Source organism: Anas platyrhynchos, chromosome 3 (genome assembly GCF_047663525.1).
Source record: "Anas platyrhynchos isolate ZD024472 breed Pekin duck chromosome 3, IASCAAS_PekinDuck_T2T, whole genome shotgun sequence".
NCBI classification, from domain to species: Eukaryota; Metazoa; Chordata; class Aves; order Anseriformes; family Anatidae; genus Anas; species Anas platyrhynchos.
The window spans coordinates 89,071,877-89,099,221 of record NC_092589.1 but is presented as its reverse complement, the minus strand read 5'-3'; the positions used below and the strand labels follow the sequence as shown (position 1 = coordinate 89,099,221).

The window sequence follows — 27,345 nt, the reverse complement described above, 5'->3', positions numbered from 1 at the left end:
AGCTGTTTTGTTTGATGTTTACTTAGGTTTCGCCTTCCTAGATCTACATCTACAGCCAGCAGTGCATAGTTCTATGTGCAGCAGATAAAAACATGAAGCAGACTTGCACGATTCCCAGCTGTTAAAATGTTGACAGCCCATGCTGTTCCTCTTGCAGCAGCAGTTCCTTACATTTACAGTGAGCATACCAGGAGAGGGGACAACATGCCATGGTAAGACAACCAGCATGACCTTGTGGAGGTGAGGTGATTATGCTTGCCTAAATGAAGCTCCTGGCCATGGAAAATCAAAGGTGCTGTAGAAGATGCTGATGTGTTGAAATGTCAGCACCCACTCAAGGGTTTCCAAAAGTGAACTGTGGTCATCCAAGCCTCTGTGCCCCTCTGTTTTCAGGGAACAGGGAGATATTCTAGTCTCATTGAAAATCCCTAAACTGTGGGAGGTAGGATAAATCCAGGCCAGCATGGTGCTGTTCTGAAACTTGAATCTTCTTCGTTCATTCCCCAGAATAGCATAGGATCAGGCTGAGTATCAGCTTACGAGTGGGAAAAACAGAGTGATTTTAAATGTGTTACATAAACAAAAAAATATAAACACATTGAGATAATTTCAATGTTTTCCTTGGTTTCTGTTCATTATGAAGTATATGGCAAAATTCTTTCACTATTTTTCCCAGTAACCTAGCTAAGTAAACACACTTCTGACAGTATTTATAATATAATAATACATGCACATAAGCTCTTGCATCAATAATTTAAGCTGCCTTTATAAAATATAATAAAAAATTACAGAGTAAGTGAAATGTCTTTTTTTTTTCTTTTTTTTTTTTTTTCTCTTTTTGGTGAGTAAAATTCATAATGTTTGTGTGTTGCCATTAAATTCCACTTTAGAAGAAGTTTATAGTACCGTAGTGAAGACTATCAGGAGAACAAATTAAAAACTTTTATATGACTTGCTGTTTATAGGAGTCCTGTTATAGCAGGGCAATAATAACACTCAGGTATTAGAAAGAATTTCCCACATGACACTATAAGTGTAATTGAATTCTGATTTTTTGTAATCTTTTCCTATATTGAGTCTTACTGGGAGTGGGGAGAGGCTACAAAACATGTCTATATACAGCTCATTCCATGTTTGGCTTTGATTTTTAATGCTATGCAGTTTTAGCAGAACAACAGGAATGATCTTCAGCACAGGTGATTACAGAAACATTTAGAGCTAGATCTCCAGAGATGAAAAGCTGGAGACATATCCCATTGGACTGACAGGTTTGTTCTCAGAAATCTCTAAATTCCCTCCTCTCTCATAAATGTAACTACTGACTTCGTAAAGAATACCGATACCGGAAAAATAAACATGAAACAAAATATTTTAGGATAAATGTACTATGTACTTTGTATTGCACTATACAGGAACTACAGTTTGATATTTGAAACAAAAATAATGGCTCCACAGTAGCTCCATAATAATAATAACCTCATATCCTAGTATTCTTCCAATGAGCTATTGGCAGAAATGATTTCTCAGGTACATATTCTCAGCTGGTTGAATAGGATATACATTGTTTTCTTCTGATATGTTGAAAGATAACATTGCCTTGTTATCAAGAGGAATTTGGATTTAATATATAATTTCAGGCAACCAAATCTGAAGGAAGCTTCTGAGTGTTACAGTCAGCTAACAAGACCAGCTGCTCACCAAAACCCAAGTCTGATCCTAAGCCAGAGGCACCTTCTATGACTCTCTCTGGCACCCTGCATAAACTTTTGGAGGATTTTATCCCCAAAACGGTGTGACTGCAGGATCATCCTGCCTCTTACTGCTCCAGCCACATGGCCTGAGCCTCCTTATCAGGTGTGCAATTGGAAGGGGATGGATGGAGCAGAGACACAGGATCCATCCCAGTGCTGATACCGCTTTCTCCTTCTGTATACAGCGCAACCATGTTTTGCCAGGTCTGCAGATGCACTGCATCGACGCTTGCAGCATCGAACCTTGATTTGTTCACATATCAACAAGCTGCTTGCAGTCTTCTAACATTATATTAAACTAGCCTATAGGGTGATAAATTACTTTGTCAGAGGCGAAGGCAATGTCACTGGCAACTGAAGGAGAGAGGACTATCACGCAAGTGAGCATGTACATAGGTTGTTGTATTTCAGACTGTAGTACTGCCTTTCGCAATAAAACAGCAGCATAACTTGCTTTCAATATGGGTTTAATCCATACCTTGTTATCTTGCTATTTCCACTTGTACATTGAAATTCAATTTTTGGTTTTGCCTATTTGTTGTTATTGTTTTTTAAAGTGTTGTTCAAGTACTTCATGATTAAATTTTTTAAGGTATTTTAAAATTATCTGCAAGGTTACTGAGTCAGATCTTGATTGGTTGTGTATAATAGATGTTTGTTAGTGCCATACGGCAATATAACAGCAGGCTGCAAAATGTTCCATTAGAAATGCATACTTGTTATAAGAATAAGAACATTTAATTGATTTACCCTGTGCTAATATATATATATATATATTTTTTTTACTCTTGGTCATGCATTAAAATAGATGTTTTACACACTGTTTTACACAGTCACAAATGTACAAAATATCTCACTGACTAAGCAACATCCTCTCATGTCAGAGCTATCCTGGCTGTGAGCACAGTCCTCAGCATCTGTGGTAACTGACTGAAGAAATAGATAAAATGTGTTGTTTTTTGAATGAAAAATTTATATTATCAGAAGAGAAACCAGAGTATAAAGGAAGAGTGGACATTTTGAACTTTAAAGCTATTAAGCAGGATAGCACTAGCCTTCAAAAAATGATGGGAAATATCATTGTAATGCCACCATGAAGTAAGAAGTTATTACTCTAATTGTATAGTTAGGAAACTGAAGCATGACATGCCATGTGATTTCCCCAAATTTACTCAGGATCATGGCTTTACTGATAAGTGAACAACAAGCTCCTGACAAACAAATAGATTTGCTGTAGTATCTTCTGTATATTACATATTCAAGACAAAGCAGCAGCAGCTAAACAAGAAAGCAACCCTCTTTCCAGTGCTTTCTCTTGAGTCCTTCCCTTTCTCTAATCCAAGAATTTATTTTTCCTCTTACCTTTCTCTATAACAGCATTATAACATGAAAGTTGAGATCCTAGGACAACTCTGGCCAAGATCTGAGTTTTTTGGTTTTGTTTGTTTGTTTGTTTGTTTGTTTTGTTTTTTAATTCTGTCCCCCAACTTACTTAGAAAAGGGCAGGTATGCACTTTGGGATATTTCCTATAATGCATGACACTGCCTACATACGCCCCAATTAATAATTAATTAGAGATGTTAAAATTAGGAATTTTCATTTTAAAAAAAGAAACAAAAATCACAAACACTCCATTCCTCTGCATGTTAGTTATTTATGATATTCCTATAAAAACTACGGTAGGTTTAGAGTCCCTATATAAAAATTATTTAATTTCAATATAAAATTTTCCCTTGTTAATAAAAATTTTGTAAAACCTACATCCTAAGTTGTTATCAAAAATGTCGCAAAGGAAAGTTTTTTCTCAGGCAGATATCTATATTGATCCTGCCATAAACCTGATGCTCTCTTGTCGTAGTAAAACTGCTGAGTCAAGTTCCTTTCTCCATGCCTCTAAAAAGGAAAATAATGTCTGAAGTAAGTAGCAAATTGTTTCTTCACTCACATGAAGTTTTCTGGAACAAAAAAGGCAGAAACCTGAATGTACTAAGTGGCAACATGATAGATGCTGAACTCTTCTGAGTAACACAGGTAGTGAAAATCAGGGACTTGGTAGGACACTTATAGTTAAGCTCCCTGCCAAGTATTTCCTCAAAAGCAAAAAGCAAAGCAAAGAGTAGGGAGTGCAACCTTTTAGGACAATTTAGTACTGGTAAAACAATTTAGTACTTCATCCTCTAGTTATTGTCTGCTACTCCTCTTCTTACCTGGAATTAATCTGCTTCCTCCTGTATAACACATTGCAAATAGTATTGATGGTTTGTAATGCCTGGTGAGAAAGGAATCAAATTAAATATTCTAATTATATTGCACCATTTATGTATATGATATTGACATACGATATTGAAATTTTCATTTTGCAGCAGGGAGTGAAAAAAGAGTCTACATCTCTAAGCAGGTATTACTTCTGATGATGGTGGTGCTTGCAAAAGGCTTGTGACAGGGTTACAGATGGGATTTGGTACTGACAAGCATGCAAGTAAATAATGCTTATGCTGAACTTAGAAATTACTAGTCGAATGCACTGATCATGGAACTTAAGACTACATTAACAAAGCTAGTTTTTGCAAACATAAGAAAAACAACATTTTTAAAGGGAACAATAATTGGCATGAATTTCTCTATTTAACTTAAAAAAAAATATTTGCTATTCACTAACAAAAGATCACTTAAAAATGTAAAACTTGTCAGGATGAAAAGTAAGAAGAAAAAAAATTAAGGTGTTAGGGTGTCGTCAAACCACTACTTGTAGCAATCACGGGAGTAATACAGGAATATTTATGTAAAAAAAAAAATAAAATAAAAAACTAAATATGTTACTAAGCATTTTATTTTTTCAGAGCCCTGTAACAAACCACTGAAACAACTGCATCAGAAGTCCCTAAAGCCATAATCCTCAGGGAAACAAAGTGTTACCAATCTGTGGAACTGCTAGGTTTTTGTACTGTTGCTCCCAAAGCAGATGTGATGGCTGCAGTAAGCACCATAGTCACCCACAGTTACACACACACCTGAAAGTCACAGTGTAGGAGTGCTCCTGTACACTACTGGTATAAGTGTGGTTAGGTTGAAGCTGGATTTAACATAACAATAAATAGAGGAGGCTATTCTCCTTTACATAATTTTGGCAGGAGAAAGAGGACTACGTGTAAATATTAAATTAATATTTCAAAACAGCTTGTCTACCTACAGTTACATGTGTTTAGAGAAATCCGCAAACTGCACATTTCACTCTAAGTAACTGCAAGCATCTGATCTAGTGCAATAGCTTGACAGCTGATAAGGGTAGCATGGGAAGTGTGTAGGATCCTGTGTTTTTCCATAGCCTAACCCCAGTCAGGCTTCTACTACTCTGCTGCCTTTTTATCAGCCTCTTTCATATGATTGTGTGATTTAATGAAAAAAAAAAAAAAAAAAAAAAGCAAGCAAACAAAAAAAGCATTGCAGCAATCAGATTGAGAAGACCTGAAGCCTGTGACAGAATGTGGCTTCAAAAACACAAAACCCTAGAAATGTTCTCCAATGGGAAGCAATTAAGAAAGACCATATAGAAAAGTTAGGTGTTATTGGATGTTACGGGAGGTAAACAGAGTCGTGCAGCCATGGAAACCAGCACACCAGCACATCTTTTCTGCTGCACCGCCGAGGAACTCGCTGAACTACTCAGCGTGCTTTTATTTCTTTTTTTTTTTTTTTTTCCAACTTAATTCCTCTTCTTTCTTGATATGAATCACCATCAGTGGGCAGGTGAGGAGGAACTGTCAATCAATATGCCTCTCCAGGCTCAAGAGATAGGCTTCTGAGGTTCTTGTCACTGAAGACGAGCATACTCTTCTTCCCTCCTCCCCCAATAGAAAATATATTATTCTCTAGTTGCCTGAAGCCCCAGAGCATAAGATTTATCATTTCTTTTCAAAAATTTGAGTCCTGCTTGAAATGATTCGCTAGCCAACATAGGGCTTCACCAAATTGCTGCATTTTTAAATAGAGGATACTCAGCTTCCTGAAAATAAACAGAAAAACCGTCAGAGAATATATGCAGATGAACCAAGAATATATATATATAATGATTTTTTCATAATTCATAAACAAGGACTAGAAAATAAATAGTTAGAAAATACAAAAAATAAAAGCCATTACTCTTGACTTACTCTCTTTTTAACTACAGAACCACATGTTCTATACAAAAACCTAAAATAACCGAAAATAATGAGCAGTGTTCATTACTGATGTCATTCCACTGAAGTTAGCACAGACACAAAGGGGAACAGAGTCTGGATCAGCATCTTAACTCCCCTTATTTAGATGGGTACTAATTAAACAAACTCTATTCAACAATCGTTCCTGCAAACCCTAATCCTCTTAATATGTAATCACTTGCGATAGTGATTACTTGTGGAAGTAATCACTATTTTTGACTTGGGAAAAAAAAAAAAAAGAAAAAAAAAAGATATATTTAACTTAAGGCTATGTTAAAATATTCAAGATGTGATACAAAATGATATTCCAGACACATTAAACGGCTCAAAGAGACAATGCAGACACCACGTACCATGGCTGCGTGTATAAACTCAGCCTGCTCACATGATTCTGAAACACGTTCATATTTTGGAAATTCAGATAAAGAGGGACTGTGCTGCCTGAAATTTAATCGTTCCAACTTCCTTCAATGGTGAAGGGGCTGCATGGACCAGTGCTTCTGACTCAGTTTTGGGAAGGGAGTAAGGTTTGAAAAGGGGGGGGGGGGTGTCCTTTCTTTTTGTTGATCTCTCCTCTTCGAAATGCCTTTGCGGAACTTCTTCAAACCCACGGCTTTATTAAGAGAGCCACCCTCTGGGAGGAAAATTGGGGGACGAGGACCCGGGGGGCTCCGCGCACCCCGCCCCGCCGCGGGCCGCCACTGCCACCTGCTGAAGGCATCGCGCTACTGATGGCCAAGGCCCCCGGTCGCCCCCCGACCCCCGGCCACTCTGAATGGGGCCGCCGGGGATCCGGGGGGCGACCGGAGGCTTGTCGGTGCCCCAGCATCCTTGCAACGGGATGCGGAGTGCGCCCGTCGATGCGTGCGATCGGTAGAGGCATGACAGGTGCTGGCGCTAAGGCTGGTGCCAAATGAAACCCAATTTTGGGCAGCCCGGTTTTCTTTCCGTTCCCCCGCAGCGGCTCAGCCTACTGCTCTTTAAACACTTTTTTTTTTTTTTAAACACATATTTTTTATTTTATTACTGTTTTTCTAAAACCATATCTCAACGGAGGCATAACGATGCCTACCAACTTTGTGACAGTGCTTGAAGATGAATCTTGCCCTATTTCCCCCACCCCATCAACAGCACGTACTATTTGATTTTGGAGGTGTGTTGTAGGAAGGGAATGTGCTGATTGAGTGGACAACAAATAATTATGCAAGGGGAGGTAAGGTTACACTGTGGAAATTATTGTTCCTACCCAACACGGTGCGTTAGACCGAAATACCCTTAATAAGTCTCCTCAGCCAAAGGCAATATATGAAAAACATTGTCAAACACTATATTAAGAAAACAAACAGACAAACAAAAGAACACCTCTTAGCTTTGCAATGGGGAATAAGATCCCAATCAATGTTACCTGGGATCTGCAGGAACATTGCTCTTCTAGAGTTATCATCAGCATTACAAATGCTCCTCTCCTTAGAAAATAGTAAGTCTTCATCAGCTAAACAGAAGTAAACACAAAATGTTTGTTACTTTCTGGGGCTCATTTGTTTTAGCAGGAAGCTGCCTCCACTGTTATGCTACTCAAGCGTACAGATTCACTCTGGAAACTGAGAGGTATCCTTATCTGTATGGATTTAAATACGGAAAGAGACAGTGAATGGAAAGAACAACTTCAATCAGATATTTTAAGTTACAACTGAATTGTGTTTATGGCCTCAGACAGCGTGTTCTGCAAAATGTTCCAAAACACTCATCTCTAAGCTTTCAACCATTTCTCACTTCTGCTCCAGTGCAACATTTGGAGAAGAAAAAGAAAAAAAAAAAAAAAAAAAAAAAAAAGGTCTGACATCAAGATCTATCATGAGGAAGGTGGAATAGTGGTGATAACCATTTCCAGTTGAGTTACGAAGGTCGTTTGTTGCTTTTATTTATCACCCATCATTATCGCCTAGGCCATCATTTCTTTTTAAAATCTGTAACAGTTTTGGTTCCAGTACATGATCTTTACACTACACAAATCATTTTGGAACCATGGCTTTACAGTGCACCTTTTAGAAGATAATGGCTAAAATTTCTAGTTTCCCTCTTTATTGCAGTGATAAGGTAGCAGCAGCTATAAAACAGTCTAGATAATATGCCATATCTCTCTTCAGCAGCTACTGCACACACGATATAGGAAACTCTCCTGCTACTGGTTACTCATTAAAGTTAAGTGATAGGGATCCACATGACAAGGTTAAGTTTCAACACTTTAAACCCTGCTGAAAGTTGCTAATAATAATGTTTAATTTTCATTCCAAGTATTTATGGTATCAGGAACTTGAGATGTATTTTCTTCTTCTCATTAGCTGGAACCAATGAACCTTCCTTTGGAATAGCAATCTTCAGACAGAACAATAAAACAGAGGCAGAATTTGACCCCTGCTTAAATTAAACAACTTAAATGGTTTTAATGTGAATGTCCTATTAACCAGAGACAAAGTCAGATCAAGATTTTCAAAAAGGTCTTGAGATTTCAACATCCAAGTAGGGAAATGCTAACAGAAGCATGATTTTCAAACCAGAAGCACTCAACAGTTTCTTAAAGGCATAATTACATAGGGCAGCTAAAGTAACTACTCTCATTTTAATAAGATACATTTTGAAATGCTGACTTTCTAGTTGAGAAAAATATGGTTTGTAGCTAATCTCCTATAATCTCTTCACATGGAAAAGTCTTGCTGCAAAAATGCAGCCAAGATTTAATCATCTCATGGGGAAATTAAAAGATGAGAAAATGGAAGATGTCTTCTATGCAGAGAGGACTGGAGGAAAGAAAGGGAAGCCAGTGGGCTGCAGAGTGGTGGGACCCATGGTGGAGATGAGGAAGGCACCCAGTCCTGTGCAGTTCCTCACTGTTATGCTCCCACAGGACTGTGGTGCAATGTCTCTCTTAGTTCAATTTTCACGTCCCCTCTTTTTTTGAGAAGCAATTGGAGGAGCTGCTGTATCCTAGCCACAAACCACTGCTATCCTTTCCACCCTTTGCCCCCTGCACATAAGGTTTGTGATTTTGCAGTGGGGGCAGGATATCAGCAGTGACAGATGCTTACGTGTCCTTACAGTATTGACCAGGTCAAACTTATCAATGGGTTTTTATTTCACAGGGTAGGTCATAAAGTATTCATTGCCCTAGGTCATCTAGACTCATGGAATAATTTAGGTTGGAAGGAACTTCTAGGGGTCATCTACTCCAACCTTTCCAACACCCTGCTCTCATCAAAGTTATGTCAGGTTGCTTGGGGTCTGTTAAGCTTTGAAAAACTCCAAGGACGGAGATTTCACAATCTCTCTGGGCATCTATGCCAGTGTCCAACCATCCTCATGGTAAAAAGCTGTGTTTTTTGCTTTATATCCATATTTGTACATCTTGTATCTCCTCTGGTAATTCTGGCCTGTAGCATTTAATCATCCTCTCCCCAACCCTACAAGGATATTAAAAATCACTTTTGGCTCACACGTTTCCTTGCAGACAATGATATATGTGGAGACATAAAACAAGTTAGCTTTAGACACATCACAGCTTCTTTTCTTTTCTTCTTTTGAAATGAAATAACTACCTTCAGCCTCTCTTAGGAATAGAGCTGTTTTACCATCCCTTTAACTTCTTGGGAAAAAGCACTGCTCTCTACGAGTATCTTATTCCCCATGTTTCTTATTCCTGCTCACCCATTGTTGCAAATTTGGTCTTGTTATAGTTGCTGTCTCACAGCCTCACTGGATTTTCTATATTCCTCTTAAGTCTTACTTTCTTGTTTTTCTCCATTGTTCTGATGGATATTTTTGAAATGCGTGCTGTAGGAAGAGATTTAAGAACATGGGTGAGCAAGTGCCTAACCATGCCTGTAGAAGCCTAAGAATTCTTTTCTGATGTGCTACAGCTCCCACCAAATCTCATTACTCATCCAATAAAACAGGAGCTTCTGAAGGCCCTACTGACCCTAAACCTTTTCCCCTCTGCCTTTACGGTTTACCTAGTGATAGAAATAAATGGGAGTCAACAGGAATGCAGCAGCAGAAAGGCGGACCCTCAAGCATACAATTCTCACAAAAGGCTTAAAACGACTGCTTGTCCTCTGATATACCAGTGGAAATGCATTGTCAGAGCTCATGCCTATTTCAGCTTTCTGCAGTTCCTTTAGCTTAGGAGGACTCCGTGGTGCCTTTAGCTAAGTTCTTGTTATGTCACTTTGGTAACTCAGAGGGCACGCCTTATTCAAATTCTTTGAGGATCATTGATGCTGTCAAATTATTTGAACAGGCAGAAGATTAAAAAGGCCAAGTATTGTTATATTTTTATGACAATTGTCAGTAAATTATTTTTTACTTTAAAATGTTCCTGCAGAATATATTAGGTTCATGATTAACCATCTAATTTAGAAAGAATGTTCCTCCGGTTACAATGAATAACAGTCATTTAGTTCTGAGTCCTGTATTTACACTGTGAATAAAGCCTAAGACACATGAGCATTTTTATGCTAGATGAACAGCTGGTGATCTGAGATTATTAAATTACTCCTAGGTGTGACAAGAGAATTTAAATTCCAGGAAACAGCTCTTTAGCTTCTAAAATTTGAAGTGTTATTCAACGCCAGAAAGCAGACTGCTCTGTTAGGACTAGGCCATCTTAGTAATGCGTGAGAGGTATAAGTGCCTCAATACAAGGTGATGTAGTCCTGTGTATCTCTCCGATGTGAAACTACTGACACTGTCCCCAGGCCCAGTGGTCAGAGTGCTCCCTCAGGCCTCAGCAGGGCTCTGTTGTTCCAGAGCCATGCCCAGAGATGTTCAGCATTTCCAAAGTAAAAGCACCCTGAGGCAGGAGCACCTGAAGCAGCTGACTCTCTCCATCCTACTCTGCATAGATTTTCGTAAATTTATTTGGGCCAGAGAGTGTAAAGATGAGCACATCTCCCATATCTAAAGATTAGAATATTTCTCTGTGAAGAATTTTATTTATAATGCTTCTGACAACTAAGCCCTTGATAACTAAATATTTCCCACAAAATAGTCATTTCAGGGGAAAGGTATGAGGGTGCCCAGTGAGGACTACAATGGCTCTCACAGCTACATTTTCTTACAGAATAATTTTCTTAACACGGTAAGATAAACATTGTGATTAAGATACCCTTGATCTGAGAAATGCATGTTTGGGATAGAGCTCTTAATCCTGGTTTCCCACATCTTTGATAGGTACTCTTACTGTTGAGGGTTTTTGTCTTTAAAGAGGAAGGTACAATGCTACCTCCCTTTCCAGCTTAGCTTCAGAGAAAGTAAGGGTGTCATTACATACATTTTGTTGCAATCTCTTGGTCAAGGTGCAGAGAAAGGTGCAGTCTGTGGAAATAAAACAGCATAAATGTATATTTTATTCTAGTTGGCTCAACTGATGGGCTTCTGGGTATTTTCAGAAGAAAAAAGAAAACCACAGACAGGCAATTCTGAAATACTCATGACAAAAACTTCAGTGCTTCAAAGATTAAGACACAGTTGAATGGGAATTTTCAAAACCAGAGCTGCTACAGTACAAATTAAAGAGGTCTGTGGAGAAGGGGAAGACAAGATGGCTAGCAGTTCATGTCTGGCAAATAACGAAGGTCACTATGCTCTAAAAGAAAAGCTCATATGGAGACACATCAGAATTTCAGACACCCACATCCTTTAGGCACAATTCTAGATGATCTAATGCATAAAGAAGGACTATGCATTGCTGTGTCTTAAAGGAATTTTCTTAATCTAATGATCAAGATGAGCTTTTACAGAATATTTCCTCCATAGTTCCCCCCCCCCCCCAAAAAAAAAAAAAGACTATACCAGAAACAAATTCAAGCCACTTATCTCCTACACTGAAAACCTAAAAAGACAATGTCTTCTTGTTGCATTCATATGCAGCCCTTACTAAAGTCTGACGATTTCTGCAGTGTTGCAATGTTGAATTTTTTTGACTTTTTGGTTCTCAGTTTGGGACTTCTTTCCTTTTGTTTCATGGATTTCTTTCTGTTTTACCTCCATATCTCTTTCAATATTCTCAACTTACCAGGTTTATGCAGGTCTGCTATGGGTTGTTACCATGCCTGTGGGAAGGAACCATGGACTTGCAGGCTAGACAAATTACATTCTTCTCCTTGATAAAGAAACAAACAAACAAACAAACAAACAAACAAACACATTTTTCACATTTTTTAGACAATATACCAAGGTTTTATTTTTTTTTATTTAAATACTGCATTTGCCTATAAAAAATGCATTAAACATTAACATTTTTGATTGTCATGTTTTCTCCAAAACTCCTATGTATTTTGGAGAACATGATTTTGAAAATCTAAATATTTTGAGAAATTAAGCCTTTTTTATCCAAACAAACAAACAAAACAAAAAACAAACAAACAAACAAACAAACAAAAAAACTATTTCATATTATATTATATTATTCCCAGCTTTATTACGATTCAAGTGCTCTGCAGGTCTCAGTATAGACTCATCTTTTTTTCTTTTCTTTTTTTCTTTTCTTTTTTTCTTTCTTTTTTTTTTTCTTTTAATTAAGCAAATGCTTTGTTTTCATTAGATCAGAGAGTAGGAATGATCTACACAGCAGGCCTTGCAACTGGGGCAGAGTTGCCTCCATTGGAGATGCACGGCCTAATGTTTTGGGCAGTAGACAGTTTGTTCATGAGTCCAGACAGTTGAATCACAGAGGGAAGACACTTACAAATGAGAGAATAAAAGCCCCAAAAAATAGTAAGGTTAAAAAAAATAAATAGAAAGTAGGAGAGAAGAATAGAAAAGAGATAGTGTTGGGGTCTGACAATGACTTTACAGAGAGTCATGTCTTATTAATGGAAAATGCTGCTTAGATATTTTGTTAAGTAGGAATTAATAGAATCAATTAATTCTCTTATCAGGCATGAATATGTGATGAGTAAAAGGAAACGGAAGATGTCAGGAAGCAAAATGAACATTTTCTGGAACATTTGCTGGAACAGCTGCCTAGCACAAAAGCAAGACCATGGTCTGCTTGAAATGAAAGTCTGGTCTCAGGACAGCTCTTCATGGAGACAGGTCTTCCTCAGAGAAAGCAACCCCATAGCAGTCCAACAGTGAGGTCAGCACATAAAAGGGACATCAAAACTAAATTACTCCTGAAGGTGCTCCCTATAGGCTGAGGTTAAGGGATAACATGAAGGATGTGCAGGGGAGGACGGGCACTCCTTTCTGCCTTGTTCAGTGCATGCAGTACCTCCTGCCGCTGGCTGCCCAGCTTCTCCCTTTTATGTGAAAGAAGCTTGCAGGAAAATATTCAAACATTTTGGAATATATATATATATAATATTCCAACATTTTGAACCATTGATATCAAAGACCTGCTACAGCTTCTAGCATGCTGCATGCACTCGCTAGACAGCTTGCAATACACATCCAACCATGTTCTTCACCCCATCTTACATTTTCCTAATGATTTATTATGCAGTGATGATCCTTCATTCTAGGTTTCCTGGAGATGCACACCACGTATTACAGGCTACACAACAATTCTGTATAACAAATGAATTGTTCCTAACAACTAATTGCTTTGAAAACTTATTCCTGAATCCTGTATGCTTGGTATCAAAATAGCTACATGGAGCCCCTCCTCCATACAATTAGACAGAAAGCTAAAAATCTTACAAAGAGGTGCAAAACTAGAGTGCACTCGATACCTTGCAGTATTATATAACACCAAAAAAGGTTATTAACAAGCAACTCGAATGAACTCAAAACATGATACCACGGTAAGCTGACCTTTGCAAAGCGTTGCTACGAGGGCCCTCCAGCTCACAGGCAGGCTGCCGTGCTGCTCAGCACAGACACTGTGTGCCCGAGATTTGCAGTGTCTCCCCCCCTCTGCAGCCTTCAGGTGCCTAATACTGTCCCATGTATTTTAGCGAACACCTCTGAGAAGGAATTGCCACCACCACTGTGATGGGTATGACATGGAGGCACACAAAGAGATTTTCCAAAAACATTTAAATACTAAAAAACATTTAAATACTAAAAGCTGCTCTCCGAGGTACACATCTGATCTTCAGTTAAACATCTGCCTGTGTGCTCAGGTGCTTTGGATGTGACACGGTCAGGCTTAGCTGCTGTCTGGTCTGGCTGCACAGAGGGAACCAGACATCCTGAACCCTAGGCCATGCCTTCCCAAGCAACAAGGCTTCTTGTTTTCCCTCTTTTTGCCCTTTTACAATTTGCTCTTCTGTTAATATCTGTGCAGTCAGCCATAGACTGTGTTATGATTACACCAGTGTGTTTGCATATTCCTGTTATTTATCCATAAATTTAGTCCTTGTGAAGGCCTGCTTTAAATTCTAGTGTGGCTAAACCCAAATTACATTAGTTAACGTCTTAGATAAGAACTTTACATGCTGTTGCAGAAACACATTTTATTATAAGTAAGGGAATATCATTCCTGTTTAAGTCATCCTTTCTCTTTTATTAAAGTGGAACACAGAAACACTGATTTACAACAACATATCATGAGCAACATATTGAAAAGAAAACTTTGAAAATCCCAAACATTTTGCACCTGAGCAGAAAAGATCATACATATCAGCTGACTCTTCCCCAAGTCAGGCTATTTAATGCTTGATGTATTTGGAATAATGCAACAGGATCTTAAAAACTGTGATTTATGATTTGGTAAGCATGTGTTGTTGGCATTTGCCATAAAGCACTGCGATAGCTACTCACCAGCTGCACTTTAGCATGCCACTTTCCTTGTCCCGCCTGTGAGTGGGATATAGTGTACCTGCAGGCTCTAGAAGCCAAGATTCCTTGGGATGTTCTTGCCTTGGAGATTTCGTCAAGTAGATCTTCTTACTGACACCTGAACCCAGGACGACCTTGGACCACGCGGACACGCTAGAATTTCACTCGACTCATTCCTGTGGGTATTATATAGTCTGAAGCCAAAATATCAGTGGAAATTGTTGTCGTATAAGTGCAGACCCTTATTTTGCAATAAATACTTAGGGGACGACAGGCTTTTATACATAGTACAACCCTTCTGCCTGGTGCAGGGCAGGCAGCTGCATTTGAATCCACTCAGCATTTGACCAGCACATTGCACCCTGGTTATCTGACATATTAGCAAGTAGGGATTAGATTAATTACCATCAATCTCTCTTCATAATACATACTTTTTCTGGGCATTATCTAATAAAAGATAATAAATGGGAAAATACCGTGTTCACACACAGTAAAAATGAAACATAATTCATCCCTAACAGTATTACATGCCTATGCTTCTAGCTGTCCTGGCATGCGTGCCTACTTTTCAATATTGGCCTAAACTATTTGTGCTCACAGGCTGCTTTCCATACTATTATTTAAATTAATAGATGACTCTAAGCACCACTAGAGGGCACAGAATTATAACAATATTTCTTAGCGGGTCACCAAAAGTACATCAGGAGCAGGAGTTCAGCCACTTTCGCAGTTGGTTGCCCATGCCCCCAGCTTGTAGCCTCAATCCTAACAGCAGCCACACGCGTGTGCAGCTTCGTGACCACATGCGGTTAGACTGGCAGCTGAATGAAGACCATGGGGGAGCACCCATGGGATGGGTATGGGGACAGGGATGGGGACAGGAACAGAGTGCAGAGGCAGAGAGGGGGCCGGGTCGCATGCTCCCAGTTGGCCAGCATGGTTCAGCTTTCTGGAACCTGAGTACCCATCCTCAAATATTTCACTCAAGTGACTAAGGCCGGGAGGGTGTGAATCCAAGCCTGGTGCCCAAGGCCCAGCCGATTTCAAAGGCATGCTGTACATATTTGGCTGGAAATGGGTACAGAGGGATGAGAAAAATGAACACTCGCATATTAAAACAGGGAAATGCAAACAAGTGGTAAATGAAGGATTAACTAACTCAATTTACAATTCGAAGAAGGAGTAGATATGTGCCACTGGAAAGCTTAAATATTAATGGGGTTGCTGTGGATACTTATATCAACTACTTAACATTTGTTTTGACATGTGTGCTGTTTCTGCCACCCCTTATCATGAGTCTGAGTGGCCGTCGTGGTTTGTGAGTTCGAAAGTTCCTGTTTGCTGCTGCTTGCTGTGAGAGAGGAAGTGCAATGAAGAAAGGAAGAAGATTAAGCTCTTTGTGTAAAGACAACCGACTGAAGGGCTTTGGAGACACGGTAGCAGCAAATGAGTGCCGTTGATGCTTCCGTGTTGCTTTAGAGGCACAAGTTAGTGTCCTCAGCCAGAACACAAGGTTCTTTTATGAAAGTTGGAGATACACGTGTTAATCAAAGGCTTGAGAACCCGGCCTATAAGTAGCCAATGCGAATGAAAAACCAAAAACTAACTGAATATCCGAATGCCTCTGTTCTTTTTAGCATAACATCGGAGCCCAAATTATTACTTTTCACTAACCCATCCCGAGTTGGCATCGTATTTTCACATGGCAGTGCCCAGACTGCAAAAACAGTGCCCTGCACTTGCTCCCAACGAGCCGGTTGCAGAGCACCCACGGGGCTCCCTTATGTCCCACGGGGCTCCCCCGTGTCCCACGGGGCTCCCGCGACCCCGCGGCCACCGCGGCGACCCCCGACGGGGCGGTGGCCGGTGCCGAGCCCCTGGCATGGGCGCGGGCGGCGGGTGGCCGCGGAGCGACGGGGCTGGGGGCTGCCTCCCCGAGACTGGGGGCACCCTGCGAGCACCGGCAAACAACCGGCGGCCAAGGCTCCCTCCGGCTGCGGGCGGGGAGAGGCGCGGAGAGCGGCCGCGCCTGCGGCGTTGCGGGGTGGATTTCTTTTTTTTTTTTTTTTTTTTTTTTTTCCGCAAGCTCACCTTGATGCGCCGGGGAGTTAAAGGCCCACTCTCGGCAGGGGGAGCTTTGTTTTCTCGGCGCAGCTCGGGCACCGAGCGGCGGCACCGCTGCGCTCCGGCCGCACCGAAGCGGAGCCGGAGCCGCCGTGCACGGGGGCAGAGGGGCGGCGGAGGGGGGGCGTGGGGGGGACCGAGGAGCCCGCGGCGAGGGCAGCCCCCGCCGCCGCCGGGACCGTGCGGGGCCGGGGCACGGCGGAAGCGCCGGGGCTGCGCCGCGCCCTCGGGGGGACACCGGGCGGCTCTCCTGCGCTGCCCCGCCCGGGCCGGCCGCGCTCCCCGCCCGCAGCGGGGTCCCGCCGGCGGCCGAGCCTCCCTCCGACCGCGACGAGCGGCGGCAACCGGGCGACTTTCTGGGACTTGCATGGACATCGCCTAGCCTGCGGGCTCCGCGTCCCGCCCGGCCGCTCGCCCCGCCGCTCTCCCCGCCTCTGCCGCCCTCCTCGCCGCCTTCCTCCGCCGCTCGCCCGGAGCCCGAGGCGGCAGGGGCGGCAGGGGGCGGCGGGAGGCGCCGCCGAGCCGCGGCCCGGGGGCCCCCGCGGCCTCCCGGAGCCCGCCCGCCGCCCTCCGGCCGCCCCGTCCCGGGCTCCTCGCCTCGCCCCGGGCCGCGGAGCCACGGGGTGCCGCCGGCCGGGGGGAGGAGAGCTTGCCCGGGGGGGCGCCCGCCGCCCGCCTCGCCGGGGCCCCCGCGAAGCTGCCGCAGCCCGGGCCGCCCGAAGTGGCCCGCGCCCCCCCGGTCCGCGGGCGCCGCCCGGAGCCCCTCGGCCCCCGCTGCCTCCTGCGGGCCGCCGCCGCCGCCGCCGCCGCCCGCGCCCTGCTCCGCCGCGGCCCCGGCGCCCGCCCCGGCGCCCGGGGTGATGCCATGCCCCGCAACCACGGCGGCGGCGAGGAGGGCGGCTCCGCGGGGCTCTGGGTGAAGAGCGGCGCGGCGGCGGGCATGAAGGATGTGGAGTCGGGCCGGGGCAGGGCGCTGGCGAGCGCGGCGGCCCGCGGCGACGGCCTGCTGCTGCTGGGCACCGCCGGCGGCGCGGCCGCCCCCGCCGGGCTGCGGGAGGGCCGCCGAGGGAAGCACGGCGCCCGCATGAGCCTGCTGGGCAAGCCGCTGTCGTACAGCAGCGGGCCGAGCTGCCGCAGGAACGCCAAGTACCGCCGGCTGCAGAACTACCTGTACAACGTGCTGGAGCGGCCCCGCGGCTGGGCCTTCGTCTACCACGCCTTCGTGTGAGTACCGACCCCCTCCCGTCCCGTCTGGAGCCGCCGGGCTCCGAGCATCCTCCCCGCGAGCATCGCTCCGCTCCCCGAGCATCGCCCCGCGCTCGGCGGGGCCGCTGCCACCTGCGGGAAAAGCGCCGGGAAAGCCGCTAACCCCCCGCTAACCCCCGCTAACCCCCGTTATCCCCCTTTAACCCCCGCTAACCCGCGGGACGCCCCGTCGAGGGACAGCGGGGCCGGTCCCCGGCGTGGCGTTTGCCCGGCGGTCACCGGGCGGGAGGCTTTGCAAAGTTACTGCCGGAGAGCCCGCGGGGCGCCGCTTCTACCCACGGTGCTTCCACCCCACTCGTGGGCTCGGCTCCGAGGCACACTGCGCCGGGGGATGCTCCTATTCCCCGACGGGCAACCCCCCTTGCGCCCACCTGCTGCCCGCAAGGGGGATTCAGTGCTTCGGAAGGAAGCAGCGAGCAGCCTTTTCTCTGGTATATGGCATTTCTACGCCTTTTCTTTGAGAACCTAACTCCTCCTTTCGGGCTAGAGCTTCCCCTCTTTCCGAGGGAGCGTGTGACTGATCCCTGCGTCCCCTGTGCTGAGCGGCACTGATACGGCGCCGGGTACCTTGCGCTGATTTATCCACACAGGCTTGCCCGGGATAGCGGTGTGAGGGGATCCGAGCCCTGTAACTACTTCAGGTATCTCCGAGTGGTCCTCACATCGATGGCGATCCTCTGCCGCCACGGTTTTTTGTAATGCTTGAGGGAAAGGTCGGGCTCGAAAGCCTGCTGGACGGCTGGTGAAGACACGCAACACGGTGTCTGGCAAGGAGGCATTGCAATGGAGCACTAGGTGGAAATGCTGCGATAAATTACGAATGGAGTGTGATAGGTGTGACTGTAACAGGGGTGCAGGACAAGGTATTTCTGTGTTTGGCCACAGAAAATATATTGTTAAGAGAAAGGAAGATTTAATTGATTTGCCGTAGGTAACTATTTTCCATGAGAGTTGCTGGAATCAAGATAGCGGTTTCAGCAGCTCCGGTGAAAAAGCAGCAACTGGTCCCTCAAAGCTGTTTGGTAGCACAGAGACGACTCCTCTCCCAGCAGCCAGGGAATCCCCAAATCCTTCTTTCATATAAGTTTTCATGGGTGGAAAAGTACTTTGCCAAAAACATGGCAGTGTGCTTAGTGTAATACATCGAGGATGGAGTTCCTTAGGAGATCAAAATTGCTATAGATGATAAAGAGTAGGAACAGATGTAACATTATTGTTTAGCCAGTATAAGGCTTTTTGACCCTCGAGTAGAGCTGCCCAGTCTATTTTACTGTGCAAATCACCCTTACAGATTGAACTTTCTTCTTGGAGGGCATTCATTGGGTACACTTTGCTATTTGGGTTCTTACAGGTGTTCTCCTGCGGTGTAGATCATGCTTAATTAAGAGTGGGAGAATCTCTGAACTACTTGCTAGGAGCTGTCTTACTGCAGTGCCTGAAGTTGCCATAGAAAATCCATAAATTGCAATTTTGGACCTTTCTCTCTGACATCACGATGAAAACCATTAAAACAAGTAAAGTTCAAGTTGGAAATAAAGTTGACAAGTTTAAACCACCAAAAAAAAAAAAAGTAAATTTCCAAACAGAGTGAAGTCATGACACAGCAGCACTGTAAACAAGGAAGATCGCCAGCTGCGTTTAGATAATTGCCTGCATAGAATGAGTGCCAGTTTTAATTTTTAATTGCAAATGGCAATTTTGGCAGCTGTAAATGCCAACATTATATCTTTTATCTGAGCAGATCTGTGTGAAAGAGCTTGAAACATTACTGTAATATAAAGGCACCTAGTAATAATATTACCTTTAAGGATCTGTGACTACTACTGCTCCCTGTTTTTAAGGTGCATTTGAAATTCCATTGGATGTCAATTTGTCAGCCATCTTCATTGCCAGTCTATACATTCTTTTAAGGTATTTATTTAATTTTGATTATTGACTGCCAAATATTCAGATAATATTTCTGATGTTTCAGGCTCCTTTTTTCCAGCCACCTAATCAAATACAATTGCACCTTAGAAAACATACTTTCTTACAGAATAAAAATAACTAAATAAGTAAAAGTAATTAAAAGCAAACTAACAAACAATAAGAAGTCTTGAAACAGCTTAGAGTGGCAAAGACGTTACTAAGTATGTGGATGAGATGTCTGCTCCTACCTCTGCTAAGCTATTCTTGACTACCGCAGAGCCCATTATAGCCCTGTACTATTTCTGGTACAGAAATGGGATATCTGGTGTAAGACCTTCTGTCTAGATCATTGTTCTCCTAAAATGAAGCTCAATGTGGTACGCACGGTTGAAATAACCCAAGGGTACTTTCGGAGTTTCAGTTTGAAGTCTTAGATATATGAGTTTATTTAGTCTTGTCTGTTTGTTTTTGCAGTGAGAAGGGGGGAAATAAACACCAGTTACAAATGAGAAACCGTCCCTGCAGTGATATTTTCATTTCTCATTTCCATAAGGAAAGTACTTTAGAGCTGAGAATTATGCCCAATTTGCTCTTCTTTTTTCTTCTTGGCCTTTCAAAGCAGAAAGAAAAATAGGCCAGCCACCTGAGGAGCAAGTGTTGTGACCTGCATTTGGAAGTCAGTTGGTTAATTTATTTGTAAATACAACCATGCAAACTGCTGGCAAAGACAGCTGTTCTGCAAACTTTTGCTACTAGATGAACTATATTACTCTTGAGCATGGGCCTTTGACTTCAGTATAATTGTGCTGGGTAGCGGAGCCATAAATTACACGTTTCTTGGCTCCTTTTTGTGTACCTCAGTAGCTCTTTACATGGAAGCCCTAGTTAAAATCTTTACTGCAAGCACCACAGTCTTCTGTTCTTAGTCATTTAGGAACACTTAAAATATGTACGCTTATGAAATCAGAAAAGAACATTCATACCATTTGTGAGTAATGAGTCAGTAACTTAAACTCCTGCTAATAAAGTATTTATGCCACACCACATCACCTACACATGGAGCATGTGCATATTTAATGCACGTGCACGTATGTTAAAATGCTGTAATATTGTAACTTCTGAGAAGCCGTTGTCTTGGGATGTCATAGAATTTCTTTTTGTTGTTGCTGTCGTTGTTTGTTTAGATTATTTTGGGTTCTTTGGTTAGTTTGATAAGAACGTGTAGACACTGCCTTAGACGGATCAAAGGGGAATTCCAGATTTGTTGCAAATTTAACTCTGGGTTTCATCTTCAGCTGTCATAAGGATTTTGTATTATTTTTATTCTTAACTGACATTCTGAAAAAGAGATGGCATGAGAAGCTCAGAAAAAGTATTACTCTTTGATACTGTTTTTACTGGTAGGATATAATTAGTTGCGTAAGTTTCTTACTTTAACATGTTGGATTTATTTCAAGAATAATAAAGTTTCTGTTTCTTACTAACTTTTTAATAAATTCTGTGCAAAAGTCTTTAACATTTTTCATGGTAATGTCATTGTCTTTTCAAAGCCACCACCTTTTGCTCTGGAAGCTTCTGAATCACAAATCGCAGGGCTGGATGCATGCACCAGGACAGTATCACTTTGCGTGACCTGTATTGATGTTTCCATGGACATCTTCTGCTGGTGATTGCTGGAGATAAGACACTGTGCTAGATGAATTTGTGACCCACTACAGTGTTCTTCTTCTTGTTCTTTGCATTCTTTATGGAAATGGGCTAAGAAATGATTTCTGAAAAAGTCTAATGATGCCATCAAACATGTAACTAGCTATTTTAGTTTTCCAGATCTGCTTTCCAGACATATTTTACTAATGATCAGATGGCTATTGAACAGCAGTTTCTTTGCATCTGAGCTAACAGTGCTGCATCATACTGCACTATGGGTATAATTAGGGAGGTTCTACATTCTACATTCTGATTCAAAACACAATAATGTGCACCACCCTAAATACTTGCCTATCAGAAAGCAGGAGAAATGATTTTATCACTTTATTTTATCCATCTTAGGGCATCTAATGAACTCGTTCCAGGTGCTTTGTGGGTAGATCTATGGCACTTATCTTTTCAAGTAGCATTTTGGAGTCAGAGCCTCATATTGTTAGGGTAATAATATATTTTTATTAATTTTAAAAAACAAATAACAGTATAATGTGTGTTACAAATAACAAATGATAGAAGGGCTGACAACATAAATGGTGTGGCAAAGCCAATCTTATTAGGTACTGAAAAGGTAAAAATGTAAAGCTGTTTAACTGCCATCTAAAGTTTAGTAAGCATTTTCTTTCGGCGAGTGACAATGAATGTTGGTGAATACTTAGATGCAGTTCAGTATAAATCCGCAGCAGTTTGTTGCATTTGAATCAGTCTGTGATTCTATGTGTGGGACACACTCTTCTCATTCATATCAACTGGGCTTTGTCTGGTCAGGTCTTTGTCTGGTCAGCCTCACTGGGTACCCTGTTGTAGGCCTGTACTACACCACTGTTGAAAATAGAAAGTTTGGGATGGGGGAAGAGTCAACCTGAACCTCCCAGCTGGCAATTTCTGGTCATTTCTCCTTTTTGTATCATCTGACACTGTCAAGAAGAATATGGCTTCTTTAACCTTACAGTTTCTCTTCAGGTAGCTGTAGGCTGCTTAACTTGCTGTAGGCTGCTGGTCAACTGGTAGATCACCCTCTTGCCAGACTGAAGGAGCTCAGCTCCCTCCGCCTCTCTGTGTTGCACGAGCCTCTTGTACTTGAGGCCCCAAACCTTCTTAGTGGCTCTACAGGGTCTCTCCCAGCTTCTGCACATCCCTGATCAATTGGTGGCAGGGCACAACTGGGTCCCATGGTGTGAGGGCACGCTGAATAAAGGAGAATAACAACCTTCTTCAGTTTTCTGGTCGTGCTCTTCTAAAATAACTGTATGTTCCTTCCCTTATCTCTGATGGGTGTATGCTATTGGCTTTAACACAACCTGCCATGTGCACAGTAACCCCAAGGCCCTTTGCACTGAGGCTGCTGCCCAAACAGTGGTCCCAGACCATATGGATGAATGGGGTTTTTCTGTACCACATGCTCTGCTGTTCTTTTAATTGGGCTTGCTTGTTTTTTTTTATTTATGTTCACTTTCTGCGTGTTCTTGTACTGTTCATCTCAGTCATGAGACTCTAACCAGAGAGGCAAGACACAACAATTTTCAAAACCACTTGCATGTTCTCTGTGATCACAGGAGAAGATAAAATGGGCAACAACAATGCATTCGTGCACTTTCCTACTGTTGTTCATGGACAGTAGCCCTCTTCTGGAGCCCTATCATGGGCAACAAATAACATGTAGCTTCTCTTTTTCATTCAATTTTTGTTGGAGAGCTATTGCCTGCTTGAGGATCTTCAGGACTGGGAATATTTATCATATCATGTGCATAAGAACTGATTTTCACTTACCCAAATATTGTTTCACATTTCGTTCTTTTCAGGCTTGGTTTCCTCAGTTCACTCATTTGTACTGGCCTTGCTTTCTCATTCAACAGGAGTGGTCCAGGGGAAACACTGCTTTGCCATAAAAATCAAAACTGTTCCTCAGCCTCTTAGAATGAAGAGAACAAAAGGTTTTATTTGAGAAAGTCACTAAGACCAGGACTGGTGAGAGTTCATGCACATGGGCTTTCTTCTATTTGTCCTAATGTTCAGTTCTCAAATGAGATAATGAATTGTGAATGTGGTTAGTGAGGTCAATGGTACAGTATGTTAGTGTTTGGGTTTGGCATTATAATAATTGTCATTATTATAATTGGCGTTATAGTCAGGGGTAACAGTCCTATCTTAGATGTGTTTTTTCTTTGAGTGATGGTTCTTGTCTTGCTGACTGAGTATCTTGTGTGATGTGGGAACTCTGGGTGAACTTCCTGCAGCCTCATATGGTGAAGGCTGGAATTACAGATTTTGGCCAGGGGTAGGGCAATCTATGAATATGTAATGTGACATTAAATATGTGTTGTCTCAAAGGGGTAGTTGTTTTAGAGGATGCTGGGAAGATTTTAGGAAGATTTTAATTGCCTGTGAGACGCTATTTGTGTGACAGATTTGCACAGTAAGTTCTAGACAATAGCTTAATGAGCTGGAGACTTTTTTTTTATTATTAGTTTTTAAGTTTATGTAGTATTTGACTGTAAAAAGCAAAAATAAATGTCACGATACTTAGATCTGATGCAATTTCAGTGCTCCAAATTTGATTTACTGTTGTTTGTGATGAATTAAATTCCCCGAATTGGGTGAAAGTAGAATTGAGATAAAATTTTTCTAATACTTACAAATAATGCCTAGCATCCACCAAATGAAATACCATTTATCATTCCTTCATTAACAGCGAATTCAATATTCATTAGAATAATCATCATTAATATATCTACCAATACTCATGAAAATGCAGGAAACAGTTTCGTTATAGTTTTAGTGGAATGGAAAAGCACATTTTTAAATTTTATTACTTTTTTTTTTTTTTAATAGAAATATATGTATATAAGCTTTTATTCCTAGATAATGTCAACTACTAATATTGCAAATAAAACTCAGTGCTGCAGGGCAGTTGGTTCTTAGTTATTCACAGACAAAACTTAATTGCCAAGTGTTTAACATATTTCCATTGCCATAAATTATATGTCTGATGAAAATTAATGACATTTGCCACAGATTTTATTTGAAGGAAAACTGTATCTTCTTCACACAGGTAAAATAAGATGGAGTAGGACAAATAAATTATACTATGTAATGAAAAATCTTTAACATGTAAACATCATAGATATTATTTGATACCTTCTTCCTAATGAGGTAGATACTTTTTCATATAATAAATCTTGCTCTTTCCCTTTGCAAACTATTCACACAACAGAGCATGCATTCTTACTTTTTTTTTTAGTGCTAGTAGACTAAAATTTGCTTTTGACTGTATATATTTTATAAACTATATTGAATTTGGGAAAACTTGTGTATTTTTGTTTCCCTTTTTTGTTTTCTGTGAGAGATTTTTTAAGAGTTTGGTTTGCAGGTTTCCTGTAAGAGAGCAGACTTTGATTGCCCAAGGGATTGCCACTGCAGCTCAGTTAAGGTAGAAAATTCATCAGCTGTATGGTTTTATCAATTGCAAAATAATTTTAAGCAGTTGGTGTGCTCATGTCAAAGTAAAATTCCTTTACAGACATTAATTAAAAGTTCAAAGACTGTCTTACAGTTCAGCTGCATTTGATCAAGAAGTATTTTCAATTTTCTGTTGAACAGTAGATTTATCTTGTGATAGCTGTCTGAGTTGCAGTGTAATTGCTTTACAGGAAGCTCACAAAACGTTCATCACTTTGGGCACTGAAGTGTAGTCTTAGCCACTGTATTCTACTTGAAAGAATACATGAGCATGTATGGTCTGGGCTGGTGATTCAGAGGTGGACACAGTCCTCCAGTTACACATATTTGAATTTCTCTGCTTGGCCTTCATCCAAGAAGATATTCAAGCATAAATGTGTAGGTTTTCCTTAACAAAGATGGACATAAATATGTACGTAACTTTTTCTTGAAGAGTGATGGATTTTGAAAGGCACGGAGTACCTACAGCTTCCTTTAATTATTCTATTGTGTGTTCAATGGGTAATTCACTATTTTTCCCCACACTTGTATCAAATGAAGTTTAACACATGAATCATGCTCTTAAACTGATTAGGAATAATGAAGAAAGGAAGTTCTGTACCTGCCCACTTCTTGATTTAAGCAATATATCCCTGTTTGTCTTGGCTACCTTCTTGCTTTGAGGCTCCCTGCTTAAAAGAAGGGAACACATTAAACCTTTTGAGAGTTTTAATTATTTTATTGTAGTCATAGCAGGTATCATATGGTATCAAAGTACTGGTGCCAGGAGTCAAATATGACAAATCCAAGAGAGTAAGATCTTTCTGCTTTGAGAGGAAAACAACATTACCAAACATATTCAGATGCTCCATGGTTTTCTAGGGCCTCAGATTAGAGCATCTATGCCCATTCTTTTGAGGTCATTCAGTCAGAAATAGCATCTATCTTCTTCTAGTGCATTAAATTTAATTGCTTTGTATGGCTTAAACTCATCCATAAGCATGGTATCTGAGAATTACCCATTAGACGCAAATGCACAAATCTTCTTCCATGCTCTGTTAACAGGTATGCACTTAAAAGTTACTGCTGGGGACTTTTCTAAATATATAACTTGTATGGATCCCGACAGACCCGAGAGGGTCTTTGTGGGAAAAAGAAGATGAAATGTGTTGGATGCACTTCTGTAAGTCATGGAGGTGTTTGGCAGGGAGCTTGGAAACGCAGGCTGGTTTTCCCAGGAGAGGAGTCTGTATCAGCAAGCATGTCTTTTTGATGGTGACGCTGACATGTCTTTAGAGCATGACAGTTAATGCTCAGAGAAAGCTGGTGTGAGCCCCGCGTGGTGTCTGCACAGGGCTGGGGTTGGAGAGCAGGTGATGTCCTTTCATGTGGCCCCATGCTGGAGAAGATGCATTGCCATGTTGCCAGAACATCACACAGTGGATTCATCAGCTTGAAATACACTGCTACATGCTGACTGAGGTTAGAAGTGGCCCGTAAAATTATTTGGAGGAAAGAAATCTCTGTGTCTTCTCTCATCTCTGTGCAACAGTTCCTATAGTCTTTGTGTGTGTGTGTGTGTGTGTGCCTTTTATGAGCCATTGCCGTAGAAGAGCACATCCTTGTTTGCTGCTCTCTGCAAAAGGATGCTTATTGGTGGCAGGAAATGTAAAGCAGCTTGTGTACGGGTGCAGTGAGCTCCCTGCAGATATCTGCAGTGGGAAGGAAAAAGGAGCCTGTGCTGGCAGAGGGAGGGTGTTTCTCAGACCTGTCCCTGAAACCCTTCTGAAGTGCAGCTGGGAGGTGGAACTTTTCATGCCTTTGGCCCCACCTAAATTGCTTTTACTAGCAACGTGAAGTAAATGTCAGTTTCTCAGAGGAGGTTTCAGGACACTTCCTGTGCAGTATGCAGTTAGTCACACTAGGTACACGTGCACTTTAGTGATTTACTGAATTGCCAGTCATTCAATCAATGGATGTTTCTCTTCTTGAGAAAACAAACCATTAATAACTGCATCTGTAGACTGAAGATGAAGTAGAATTCTGGAAAAAGAAAAAAAAAAAAAAAAGAAAAAAAAAAGAGGAACAGTTTTGCTGTTTAGGTGTTGTAAATTTTTATATAACAAAACAAGCTGTTCAAACAAATATATTTCTGTCCCCCTTTAAGCTTGGAAGC

General features: G+C 41.9%; 2 protein-coding genes across 3 annotated transcripts in view; one reads left to right on the top strand and one right to left on the bottom strand.

Moving 5' to 3' along the window:
- Positions 1 to 2,567: 2,567 nt before the first annotated feature.
- On the bottom strand, positions 2,568 to 17,723 carry LOC140001981 (uncharacterized). The gene is made up of 4 exons (XM_072035107.1): positions 17,673 to 17,723; positions 14,715 to 17,553; positions 7,357 to 12,108; positions 2,568 to 5,755 (listed from the first exon to the last, which is right to left on the bottom strand). The coding sequence occupies exons 1-2, from the start codon at positions 17,721 to 17,723 to the stop codon at positions 16,402 to 16,404; spliced, it is 1,203 nt and encodes a 400-aa protein (XP_071891208.1). The 3' UTR covers positions 2,568 to 5,755; positions 7,357 to 12,108; positions 14,715 to 16,401.
- Positions 17,596 to 27,345, top strand: part of KCNQ5 (potassium voltage-gated channel subfamily Q member 5) — a 288,690-nt gene continuing 278,940 nt past the window's right edge. For both annotated transcript variants that reach the window (XM_072036271.1, XM_072036272.1), the window contains exon 1: positions 17,596 to 18,080. In XM_072036271.1, coding sequence (XP_071892372.1) covers positions 17,722 to 18,080 — 359 coding nt within the window. In that variant the 5' untranslated portion in view covers positions 17,596 to 17,721. The remainder of the gene's footprint in view (positions 18,081 to 27,345) is intronic.

What these genes read in the sequence shown, in the direction of transcription:
- LOC140001981 (XM_072035107.1), bottom strand. Translation starts at nt 17,723, where the DNA reads ATGGCATCACCCCGGGCGCCGGGGCGGGCGCCGGGGCCGCGGCGGAGC. An exon ending in CGGGGCCGCGGCGGAGCAGG is followed by an intron (nt 17,554 to 17,672) that starts GCGCGGGCGGCG and finishes GGGCTGCGGCAG; the next exon opens with CTTCGCGGGGGCCCCGGCGA.